The sequence below is a fragment of the Ipomoea triloba genome, chromosome 15 (genome assembly GCF_003576645.1).
Source record: "Ipomoea triloba cultivar NCNSP0323 chromosome 15, ASM357664v1".
In the NCBI taxonomy this organism is placed as follows: domain Eukaryota; kingdom Viridiplantae; phylum Streptophyta; class Magnoliopsida; order Solanales; family Convolvulaceae; genus Ipomoea; species Ipomoea triloba.
The window spans coordinates 2,217,528-2,231,159 of NC_044930.1; the positions used below are offsets into that span (position 1 = coordinate 2,217,528).

The 13,632-nt window shown below is 33.9% G+C and overlaps 1 protein-coding gene across 1 annotated transcript; it reads right to left on the reverse strand.

The window, feature by feature from the left end:
- Window positions 1-5,670: 5,670 nt before the first annotated feature.
- LOC116005527 (zinc finger CCCH domain-containing protein 30-like) lies at window positions 5,671-8,754 on the reverse strand. The gene is made up of 2 exons (XM_031245739.1): window positions 8,458-8,754; window positions 5,671-8,021 (listed from the first exon to the last, which is right to left on the reverse strand). Exon 2 carries the CDS (start codon window positions 7,919-7,921, stop codon window positions 6,002-6,004), a length of 1,920 nt encoding a protein of 639 aa, XP_031101599.1. The 5' UTR covers window positions 7,922-8,021; window positions 8,458-8,754; the 3' UTR covers window positions 5,671-6,001.
- Between the last annotated feature and the right edge of the window lie 4,878 nt (window positions 8,755-13,632).

Here is a 13,632-nt window from a genome sequence, read left to right on the forward strand (position 1 = left end):
TAGAGTTGCCCAGAAATGTGTGAATGTGGAGGTTTCAAATTGTGAATATGGAGTATAGAAATCGTGAATGTAGAGTTATGCATGTGTGAATCTGTAATAGAGTTAAGAAGTTCTAGCAACTTGTAACCCTGTAATGTGTGAATGTGGAGTTCTCAAGTTATGAATGTGGAGTATAGGACCTGTGAATATAGAGTTTTAAATGTGTGAATGCATAACAGTGGTAATATAGTTACTAAACATATAATCCTGTAATGTGTGAATGTGGGGTTTACAAAGTGTGAATGTAGAATATAGTGTATGTGAATATAGAGTATAGTGTATGTGAATGTAGACCCAGATCCACCTTGCAAGGTGGACCTGGGTGCACGGCATAACAACCCAATGAAGACAATCTTAATTAATTGGCATGAAATCAGCCCATTTTGGTGAACTAATAAGGCATTCACTACGTGTAAGCCCAATTTGGATCAACATAATTATCGCAACTTATAAAGCTCAAACCCATTTTCCCACTATTAGAAGATGTTTGGTTCATACCCAAATTCAATGTTTTGAAAATTTTCATATTACTAAAAACTTAAAGATACTTAAATTCTTACCAAGTGTAATGAAGCAACTAAAGATCTGAAAGTCCCCTAAATCGTTACTTGCCTTTTTCATAGATATGAATAATATCTACTGTATTTCCACAATTCCACTAGAAATATCAACACAATGTAAATGCTAAAATTTTATGGTCAAGCGATATAAATGATTATCTCAAAAAAAAAAAAAGAAGTTATAGGTCATGCTTTAGTGGGGCAACATTGACTCGTTAACCACCGATTTTTAGGTTCATTTTGTGGGTTCAAATGCTGATCGACGAATATTGCAGCTCATAGACTAACCAGAGAAGTTGTATAATTTCACAAAATATTTCAATATATAAAAAAATTAAAATATATAACGATCTAAATTGGAAACCAAAAGAGTTTCTCCATATAATTATTTCCATCATCCATAATCAAAATCCAAAATCCGTACATCATAATTAAGACTAACCCATGATTAACTTTCCCTAATCAAAATCTAAAACCTTACATACATCTTTACATATACATACAAATCTCAGAAAGCAGGAAAGAGGTATCGGGAAAGTGCGCGGTGCAAGTGAGCTGCGAGGCGGCGGGTGTAGACGGCGCCGCCGCCGCGGAGGAGCTTCTCCACGGACCCTACGAACAGGGTAAGACTCCGAACCGGCGGCACGCATAGCATCAGCGGCGCCGCCGCAAAGAACAACGGCAACATTCCTGTAAGCCTATATATATGCAATCTAGTGTGTGGAGTTGAAGAAAATTATGGGGAGTATATAATGTATGTATGTAGTGTGAACGGAGAAAATTCTTAGACTATTGTTTTCTATATTTCATTAATTTTCGTCGGTGCTGAAGAGTCGGGAAGATAACATATAGAAATATTAAAAAATTAAATAAAAAACTTTGCCCAATAATTTCTATGGTTTCTGTTGAAGTATTGTTCTGGTAATATTATAATAGAAAAAATGGTAATTAATGATTCTCCATAGTATGTCAATTATCAATGTTACTCATGAATTATTAGTGATGTAAATATTGTCTATCAATTTTTAAATCGATACATATATTGCTTATCCCGTAATATAAATGTTGCTCCTAACATTACACATATTGTCCCAGAATTAGTCATTTACAATGAATTCTTCTCAATAACAAAGAGATAGGAATAATGCATGTGTACTATCAAGTAGTACTTGTAGTTATCATTAGCACACATCTTTTAAGGTGTATATATATATACACAATAATTAATGGAATTGAAGGAGGCAGGATTATATTCTTATTAGCTTTGGTCCCCATCACAATATCATTTGGTTCCCCTTGTTGCCTTCGATCTAAAGGATCTTGAAAGTGATCTTACTCTTATTTCTTTTTGATGAATAACTCATAATGTCATTAGCAGAAAATAAACATCAAAGTCACAACACCATTATTTTGTACCCTTTTTCCTTGCAATGGATGAGGATTTTCCACTGTTGGCCACATGATTATTTACTCATTTTCTCATCTGGTCACATCTATTAAATTTTTTTTTATATTTAGTGTGAAACTTTTAAAATTGTCACATTTGGTCCCTCTAACGTAATTTCTAGCTGCCATCAACGATCAAATTAAATTATGCTCTTTGTAAGTTACTTATCTTGAAGGACAAAGTTACAATTTTCGCGTCTTTCAAGATAAGTAACTTGTATGCTCTTGAAACTAGAGTTTTAGAAGATGGAAGATGAGGAGGCAAACTAGAGAATGTCGTAAAAGATATAGAGGAAATGAAATTATAATTGCTCAATTTCCTGTTGGGCTGGTATCGATGTAAGTCATGTAACAAAATTGGTTTGCATCTATAATATGACTTGATGGAGTTACTAGTTTAATGATGAAACAATGGGCTCAATTTCATAAGCCCAGAATTAGTTTTTTTTTTTTTTTTAAAGATTGATCTTAACCTATCGGGAAAATTTAGAGAAAACTTATTTAAGTCTACAAATAATTTAACTAGTCAACTTAACCCTACAACAACAAGACGTCCTTCATGGGACGTCGTAGTTGTCTAATTGATCGACACACCGTCTAACCAACTAACCATGATAGTCAATTAGGGAGCACCATGCCAGCTCACTTGCAAGGTGTCGTCATGGCATATGCAACTTAGATCCTATACAAATATCCCCCTATTTCCTTCTTCCAAATTCATCTGATATCTTACTTTAGCATTTGTTTTAGTTTATATTACTATACCTATCTTATCATAACAATCCAATCTCTCTACTTCACTTGTACTCAATTCTCGCCGTGTCTGTTACACTATCAACGACTTTAAATCAACATCTATTGAGTGAAGTATAAAATTAAGAATTTGTCAATCAGTTCAATGAATGTGATAAACTAGGGATGGGAAAGGATTACAAATTCTTAATCTCCAAGTAAAGCCTCCACCAAATAAACTGCACAAAAGTACATTCTTATGTCACACCCACATTAATCAACTGAAGATGATGCTGATAAGTGGATGCCATAATTTATCTAATCAGGATTAGGTTTGCTTAATTTTTTATGTCAATATAATCAAACCAAACTATACTATTTTAGATAAGACATATGCATCTATCATGCCATATATAATTCTATAATATCATTTCAGGACTCTTAGCTTCATCATGTACTATATTTTGCACCATTTGATGATCCATAAACTACCTAAATCAGAATAGTGTAGAACTATTTTTTTTTATTATTAAAAACCTAATCTGGAATCATTCCATATATAAAAGCTATAAACCCACATTTTATTCTTATTAATTGCAATATATAAATATATAAATTAAATTATCTTTGATTTACAGGAAAGTCTTGTAGCAGCTATTCAATGGGACGATTTGAGTGAAGCTCACCTTGTAATTTTAGCCTCCAAAAGATCATAAAGAGTTAAATCAACCTAGATTGTTCATAATTAATCGACTCAAATAAAAAATCCTAATAAGCAGGTTTTATAATTTCCGGGCTCAAAAAATATCAATACATAAATGATCTATTTCAAGATTTAGGTGTCTTTTTGGCCACCAAAAGTGTGTAAGGGTTTTTGCCCTTTGGCCATGACGACCAACCATCTCAAATAATTCATAACTATCGTTCAAACCTACCCACTAAATAAAACATTAAGGACATATTAAAACTATTAGTAGGTTAAAGGTTTGGTTTAAAATTTAAGATCACCCATTTTAATTGCATGACTAAATGTCTTTTTATTACGAGAGTATAAGGCCAATTTATTTGTTCGTTTGTTTTTTTTTTTGGTGCCACGAAAGCCTAAGACCCTTGAGTTTTATACGAAAAAATTTCATTAGGCATTTGAATTTTAAAAATTTGCAATTTAACACATTAACTTATCATTTTGGTGTTTTCAAAAAAAAAAAAAAACTTATCATTTGGTGCATCCGCAACCAATAGCCAATTATCTACGGGTAATACATGGTAATTAAGGTTTCAGTTAGGCTCTTGGCGATTGTTGAGCAGTCGCTAATTACCGATTTGATTGTCAAGCCCCTAATTACCATGTATTACCCGTAGATAACAAGTTATTAGGCTCGGATGCACTAAAATGATAAGTTAATAATGTGTTTAATTGTAAATTTTTAAACTTCAGGTGTCTAATTAATTTTTTGTATAAAGTTAAATAGCTTATTTGACCATTTTACTTTAAAAAAAAAACATAATTTACATAAATAAAGACTAAGGAATATGATATAATGGACAACAACTTCAATCGAGTTAGTCAGTCAATTGAATTAATAATCACAAAATTTTAAATTTCACTTCCTAAATTTGTAAGTAGTACCATCTCGAATACTAGTTTCAGATTTTAATCAATTCCCATAAAGCAAAGGCAATATAAAATAGAATATAGTGACTTTATGTTACATCATTATCAGTTTAAGTCAAAGTGATTCTCTGCATTTTCGATCAAGTCAGTTGTTGTTTTCCCAGTTTACTGTGTTGATGTTGTCATGTGTTTGGCTGTTCCAAAAAGAGGAAATATATATAAAATCTATCTTAGATAGGCACCGAAAGGCAAAAGCTGAGGATTAGTTTTGTGGTGAGACCTTCTCCCACCCTTCTTTCTTCCTTCACCCTTTTGGCACTCTACATAGAACTTTCAAAGGGAAATTATTTTCTTCTTCTTTTCCCCCTTTTAAAAGTTATTTTTATTATAGAAAAATAAAGTTATTGTCCATATATTTATACGGAACAGTGATTTCAATTCTTTAATTGTTGACGTGAACATTACTAATCGAGTTGCATAGTTGACAAAATATAAGTCATTGATCTTAAGCATTCAATGGCTCAGATCTGTTCACACGGATTCATGGAAAAAATGGACTCATATATATATATATATATATATATATATATATATATATTATCATACTTAGTCATAAACTCACATGCAGATGAGGAATAAAAATGAAGAAGAAGCTTTAACATCATGATTGTCTCTTAGAAAACAAGATTTCATTATTCCTAAGCCATCAAAAGAATTCCACCCTTAATTACCATATCTAATCTCAATGAGATTGGAATCCAAATGCCAAATGTCATTTTCTCATCAATTTCTTCCCATCATTCACAAACCACAAATCCAACTTTTGAAATTTGGAATTCCACTACTACAATTTAGGTTCTCACAGTTTCTTGATAACTCCACTTACACACTAAATGTTGCCAAGAAAATACTCTAATAATATGGTTTTTGAAATTACCCTAAGAAAGATTAGTAAATATTTTTTGTTGCATATAAGGAAATCTGCCGTTACTATTTGAGAATGTACATTAAATAAACTCTATGCAATGGGTTCGACTGAAAGAGTGTTGACAAAAATCGAACTCGTGACATTAAAAGACGATAGTCATGTTCTACCTACTCGAGCACCCCTTTCAGATATTTAGTTCATGTTATATGTTCATAAATTTTACATTAACTAAAGGAATGTTATATGCCCTTGTTTAGTTATCAAGAATGTGAAATGTTCCAAAAGCAATATAATGCAATGAAATTCTTGAAACTCATATCCCTCCAAGCAACACTTCAATATGAAATAAATTCATGTAAATGGTGTTGCATATATGCAGAAGTGACAACAACAATATATAGTAAGATTTTGACCAAGATTCCTACAATAATCAAAAACTAAGTGAAAATTCATCAAAACTGGACATCATTTCTTCCATGATCCAGTAATAACATCTTCTCCAAATATAGGAATGAAATTCAAATAGTGAAAAAAAAAAAAAAAAAAAAAAAAAATCTTCCAGAATTCTGAACCTCATAGTCCCAAAAAGGGTTTCGCCCAAGTCTTATATATTAGTCCAAATTCCCATCAGTAGCCGATGTGGGACACATTGCTCAGTCAAATGGAAGGGTGAGTGTGAGTTTACTGAGCCAATAGCTGACCGAGCTGCACTTGCTCCAGCCATGCACTCAGTTCAGATTGATCAATGTGTTCTATCGGGGAATTTGATGGCGAGCCCTCGACAGAAGCGCCTGCAATGGCGATGGCATTTGCAGATATATCCTTCGTCTCTTGGGGAGATTCCTTGACGAGGCGCTGAACCCACGAAAGATCAGGCTCCTCCCCATTGTTAGCCTGCTCAAATGATGATGATCTTCTGAGCTTACCAAATGGCTCAGAATTGACAACACAGCTCGGTTTGGTGCCAGAAAAATCCCATCTTGGCCAAGAATCAACAGCAGCAGAAGAGTTGAAGCTAAGACTCCTAAACTGCTGCTGCTTTTCATGGTGAGAAAGTAGTGACACGTGGGAAGGGAGTGGCGAGACGGGGTCCATAACCCGAGGTGACATCCTCCCGGGCGATGAAACTCCAAACGGGGTTTGGAGTAACGGGTTTTCTGCACTTTTTGGGGGAGAGTTTGTGTTGATTGGAGATAACAGCTGAAACTGGTTGAGAATTGCTGATTTATGGGTTGGGGAAAAACAAGATTTTGGCAAAACTTGATCACAATATCTAGGAGATGAACTCTCTGATCGATTGAACGAACTAGTACTAATACTTGATCTCGATATCTGCAACATGTTCAGCTCTTCAGGAGGGATGTCTCGGGCATGAAACGATGCCCGAAGGCGGCTGGACTGAAGACTACCTCCCGGGAGATGTAAAGCCGGGACATTTTGTTGGGGCCAACCGATGTTTTGAATGGCATTGTTGGATGGAGACATGGGCGGAGTGAATGGCGATGGGGAACCCGGGATGAGTCCCATGGCTGCAGCAAACTCGATAGCGTTTGAGGTAGGTGATGGAACAGTGGATCCAGAAGACACATACAAGGGTCTTAGCTCGTCTTGTGTGTGAGCAAAGAAGCAAACTCGTCTATTGCATTTCGTCCCGTCTTTACAAAGCCTAGTCCTATACTGTGCAGGGTGCAGCCAGGACTCGAAAACCCCATGAGCGTATTCACACATGTCCCCTCTTCTGCAAGCCCCCTTATTGCGAAACTCGGGGCAAGGCACACAGCTATAATGGTACTTTCTTGGATCCCTTCTCCTGGCGTTTTCACCGGGATGGAGAAACGGGCATTCAGTCCAATCGTGCGAGTAGGCTCGAGAGCAAGGCCGGATCTTAAACGAGAACATCCTGAACTCGTCCGATGAATAGATGCTATTCTTGATGTCAGGCAAAGAAGGATCAACCGGATATTCTTTCCTCTCTGGCATAGAGGAAACAGGGGGATCATTGTATTTCTCATCGCTCTTTGGCGACGAAACTGAGCCCGAAGAACACGAAGCAGATTGATTCCCGGGTGAAGGCGAAAGCGGGGGAGAATTCGAACCAGAACGAGGTGTTAACACCTCTCCAACAACATCAGTTCTGAGCAAATTCTCGAGGCTCAACCTCATATCCTGCAAATTTTGAGATTCAACAATAACATCAATAGCACGATTGCCATTAGCATCTACCAAATTTGGGTCAGCACCCGCTCCCAAAAGCAGCTTGACAGTATCTACACAATTCACAGATCCACCCGACGCTCCACAGTGAAGAGCTGTGCTTTTATCGCGGCCACAGCACCTATTCACATCAACTTCTGGGAGCGATAAAATCAGCTTCACAACATCAATGCTTCCATAATTTGCAGCAACCATCAAAGGCGTTCTATGCTCCAAAACCATTTGTTTTGAGCCATTTCGCCGACCATACCACAGCCCAACTTCATCAACACCAGACGGATCGCGCTCAATCCATCTTTCGATGCCCTGCACATCATTGTTGGCAGCAAATTCAAGCAAACTTGCAAAAGTATCCTCAGTTTCAACCATCAAATGATTTAGGTTCATGATGGTTGCCCAAATATTGCCAGAATTGATCTTGTTCTCAAATGGAATGTGCCCTTCAACAGCTCCAATTGACAGCACATAATTTCATCCCACAATCCAACTGAAACTCAAATTTCATCATTAGCCCCAACTCAAATTTCATCAAAACCAATTTTTTTTTTAACAATAATAGCAAAACAAATCCAAAAATCTTTCTTTAATCCTTCATTGTTTTGGGAGCCAAAGCTGACTTTTCAAAGGTTCTAGTACTTCCAAGAAACTTCAAAATATAAACAAAACTACCCTCCAAAAAACAATTTTTTCTTGGGAAGAATCAAGAAGAAAAGAACCCATGAATTTATTTTGTTAAAAAAACAATCTTTATATTTCATTCCATATCAATCAATGCCCACTCTGCTGATATGCTCTACTTATGTATACACAGACATAAAAACAAACAAACAGAAGACAACATCATATCACACAAACATATAATATACATACATATATGCCCCAGAAAAAAAACATAATGGAATTTGAAGTGGTAAATTTCTCACCACTTTCTTCAGGTAGAACAAAGAACAAGAGCCTAGAGTGCCCAGAGGGCAGCAAAAGCAGCTCCTCCTTTAATGGCTTTTTTTCTTTATAATATCTATCTCTGTATATATAACTAGGAGTTCAAGAATAGAGAGATGAGGGAGTTTGTGCAAATTTGCAGATCTAGAGAGAGACAGAAGATGAAGAGATGGAGAAAGTTGCGAAAACCCAAGATTAAAGAAGAGCTTCTTGCTCTTTTTTCTTCCCCATTTCCTAAGCTCTCCCACCCAAAAGAAGTGTCATTCGTTTACAAGAAAGTTTTCAATGCTATAGTAATATAGTGGTTTTCATCATATACCATTATAGTATATAATAACAATAATAATAACCTTATTATTATTGCTATTAATTTTTTAAAAAGACTTGTACTTATATGTCTTTTTAAAATTGGTATTTTGATAGAATTGTGAAAAGAAGAAAAAATGGCATACTTCCTAAAAAAAAAAAAAGAAGGCATACGACAAAATGCTTATGTTTCTTCTCTTGACAAAACCACATTATAGTAAAACACACCTTATCATAACAAAAATAATCTATATATAATTGAAAACTCGCCTGACAGAATGTTAATAATAGTTACATTCGTGATATTTTATAACAATAATCATGCAACACAAGTGTAACCACCATTTATAGGTAGTATATTCCACTTTTGATTTTATGTATATTATGTTTTACCTATGTGATGCACATAAAAAGTTATAGCTTGATTACCCTTGTTGTTTAGTAAGGGAAAATCATAAACATTTAGGATAATGTGTTTCACACGCCTGAAGATGGTGATCAAATGTTCCATTGTTTGTTCTGAGTCTCAGGTTTCTTATACGAGACTCGAGTTCCTAACAAGTCATACGAGGGTTATTATAATGCTTTTGGAGTTGAAGAACCTTTAAATAGGAGACTGGGAAGTGAAAAATAATGTTGTAAAAGTGATTTCAATATAAGAATGAGAATAAAATGTGAATTTTCCATTTTACCTTTCCAATAATAGAGGGGTTTTGGGTTTTCCGTTAGGTTGACACAAAAACCTAACGTTGGGGACCAAACACGCCACTTCACTCATAATTAAAGAGTAAAAAATGGATAAGATCATAACTGAAGGACTAAGTTGTCAATATAAGTATATAACTCAGGAACCAAATATGTCATTTTCCTTAGCGGGTGGGTCCCTAAACTTCCAACCCGTCCCGCTTTCATTTTGTAGTGGAATGGACCGGCCCAACATGTTTAGCTCATTTTGACCATACTAGATTTAATATAATTATCATATATAAGATGATCTTTAGGGAGCCCATAACGTAATAGCCTAAAAGACCTAAACCATCTCGGCCCAAATGCAACTTTTGGGCCAAAATACTGATTCAAAAAATTTCACTTTTGGAGAACAGCCCAAGATTAGTCTTGCCATGTAATTCTAATCTTGGGCCAAAATATTGATGCAACTTTTCCACCCTCAAGAGTTCTAACTAGCATGAACAAGATTAGTCTTGCCACGTAATTCTCGTTGACTGGGTGATAAAAAAAACAGAGATTTTAAAACCTTAATATAATATTAGTGACTATGGTTTTTTTTTTGGTATACAGCATCGAATATCTCCACCGCTATAAAACTACTCTATATTCGATTTAATGTTATACTCGCAAAGTTTGACTCACTCAAGAGATATTTGACTCAAATATTTAACATAACACGCCTTCATAAAAATCACTTTTCTAACCTTATAGTTTCAATGATGATTATATATTAGATACGGTACTCAAAAAAAATATTTTAGATACGGAGTACTATAATATATGGAGTAACATTAATAACGAACCACACTGATAACTAAAACATAATCAAGTTCCTTTTCAAAAAAAAAAAAAAAAAAAAAAAAACACATAATCAAGTTCATACTAGGTTTTTGGGATGGTCCCTGGTTGATTGGGAAGGTGGGTTAAAGATGTTGGTAGGAGCAAGAAAAGATATATAAAGCAGATTATAAAGGCCAAACTTTATGCACCAAAAATATATAAAGGCCAAACTTTCTTGGACTATGCCCCGATAGCCCATTCGACTGACTTTTTTTTTTTTTTTTTTTTTTTTTTTTTTTTTTTTTTTTTTTTTTTTAAGAATGAAACATGTTTCCATTATCTAAAAATGTACATTGAATAAACTTTACTCTGTATAATAATATGCTAATTACATTAAAAAAAAAAAAGAAGAGTAAATCATCCTATAAAGACTATGTGTGACAAACTCAGCTAAGGGTGTGTTTGGTTGGGGGGTTTAGGCATAAGGTATGGGTATCAAAGTGATTGTTAGTGTTTGGTTGATAGGTTTTGTGAATGCTATTATGGGTTTGGAATACCCCATTAATGGCAAAACCCATACCCTTATTAAATAAGGGTTTCATCTTCCTTCATCATTTCTTCCCCAACTATTAATAATCATTCCCATTCCACCCAACTACCAAACATGCTAAATACTTTCACCAAAACCCATTACCCTTACCAAGTATTTGATACCCATTCCGATTCCGATTCCCATGTGCGAACCAAACGCACCCTAAAAGTGTGTTGACAAAAAATTAAACTTGTAATCTTTTAATATGAGAATGATATTCACTCACTCGACCATCACTTTCGGGACTATTCCACCCTTTTGACTATTTCCTTTACGGGCCATTTTCATTTGTCTAAAGTCGCAAAATTTTAGCTTTGTAAAATGGTTGAGTATATCAAATGTATCACAGAAATATAAAATTGAAAATAGAAAATGGGAGACAAATATGAGATAAAATAACAAATCTAAAAAATGTAAATCATGATACATGGTAGAAATGTGTAAATATACAAAATAAATGAGTATATTTATAAATATTTGTTAGATATGTATAATTATTTATTTATTTATTTATTTATTTATTTATGTATGATTTATTATTATTATTATTATTATACTCAACTGATCAACTCTACATTTAGTTTGTCATGCATTGTGTTCAAATTACCTGTACACATACAGTACTTTCAACCACACACAGTACATTCAAATCAGAAGGGAAGACAAAAATGTTTTTAATTTTAGACAGCATGATTCAGCCAACAAATAATCAAAGGATTAAGGGTTAATAATCAGATTTAAGAGAGTTACAATCCAGGATCACCACCAGCTTTGAGCACCTCCCGGAGCCGGATCCAACCTTCTTCACCACGTCCAAACCTTCAACCACCTGGCCTAACACCACATGCTTGCCGTCCAGCCATTCTGTCATCGTCGTGCAGATGAAGAACTCCATCACAACACGGTCTCGTATATCCGCAAACAACTCCATCATTACACAGCCGGCTGGCTGGCTGGCTGCCGATGGTGATATCAAAGAAAACTCTAGGATTGCCCATGATATTTTCTCACTAACAGGAAATGCACTCAAATTGTCTCGTGCGTACTGCGAAGAACTCTTTGTGATTCGTGTGTATTCCTGTTTCAATATAAATTACTTACAAATAAATTTTCAAAAGGAAAGTATAATCAATTATAATTTCTTTCCATTGTATTGGTGTAAAATGTGGTAATTATAATTTTTTTAGGTTTTTTAAAAGGAAAGTATAATTAATTATTTTAAATTTTTAAATACTAATTTAAATAATATTTTTATCCAAATATTTGATATTACTAAAATGCCCTTACGTTTGGGCGGGAAAATTTTAGAGGAGGATATTGTTTTTATATATAGTATAGATATAGATTATTATTATTATTATTATTATTATATTATTATTATAAAATAACAAACCACCACCCATTTATAAGTAAATTTCATTGATTTCAAAGGATAAAATAGTCAATATACTCATTGATCCCAACAAGCTAATAGAAAAAAATACATTCATTAGCTTTTCAATTTTCAGCTTATTGGCCCAATAAGCGGAGAACAATAAGCCATTTACCAAACACTTCAAAATAGCTTATTGGTAGGTCAAACAATTAAACTTGATCAAATAAGCTAAAATTTGGCTGATAAGCCAATAACCAAACACCCCCAATATGTTGTTCACCAGGTTTACAACATAATTGGAACACTTCACTGTTCAGATTTAAATCACTATTTGAATAAACTAAGGGTGTGTTTGGTTGGGGGGTTTAGGCATAAGGTATGGGTATCAAAGTGATTGTTAGTGTTTGGTTGATAGGTTTTGTGAATGCTATTATGGGTTTGGAATACCCCATTAATGGCAAAACCCATACCCTTATTAAATAAGGGTTTCATCTTCCTTCATCATTTCTTCCCCAACTATTAATAATCATTCCCATTCCACCCAACTACCAAACATGCTAAATACTTTCACCAAAACCCATTACCCTTACCAAGTATTTGATACCCATTCCGATTCCGATTCCCATGTGCGAACCAAACGCACCCTAAAAGTGTGTTGACAAAAAATTAAACTTGTAATCTTTTAATATGAGAATGATATTCACTCACTCGACCATCACTTTCGGGACTATTCCACCCTTTTGACTATTTCCTTTACGGGCCATTTTCATTTGTCTAAAGTCGCAAAATTTTAGCTTTGTAAAATGGTTGAGTATATCAAATGTATCACAGAAATATAAAATTGAAAATAGAAAATGGGAGACAAATATGAGATAAAAATAACAAATCTAAAAAATGTAAATCATGATACATGGTAGAAATGTGTAAATATACAAAATAAATGAGTATATTTATAAATATTTGTTAGATATGTATAATTATTTATTTATTTATTTATTTATTTATTTATTGTATGATTAAAAGTAATACATTACAACAACACATCACATCTAATTCATAGAAACATTCCTGTGAATAAATTTATTTCTTTGTAAATATTATAATTATTATGGATGTCAATCGGGTATGCCGACTCAATTTTAAAATAATTTTATCAAGCCATCGGGTTTATTGATTTTCTAGTTATTGAGTTGATTTTCTAATAAGTTCAATTTTTTCAACCTAATATATATATATAGGTCCTTAATCATGTGAGAATCATGTCTCAGTGAGAACGTAAGGATAAATTCAAACCATTAATCTAGTAGATCTAACAGTTGAAATAAACAAAATTTTGTAATATTTATAAAAATGACCCCGCTCATTTTTTACTTG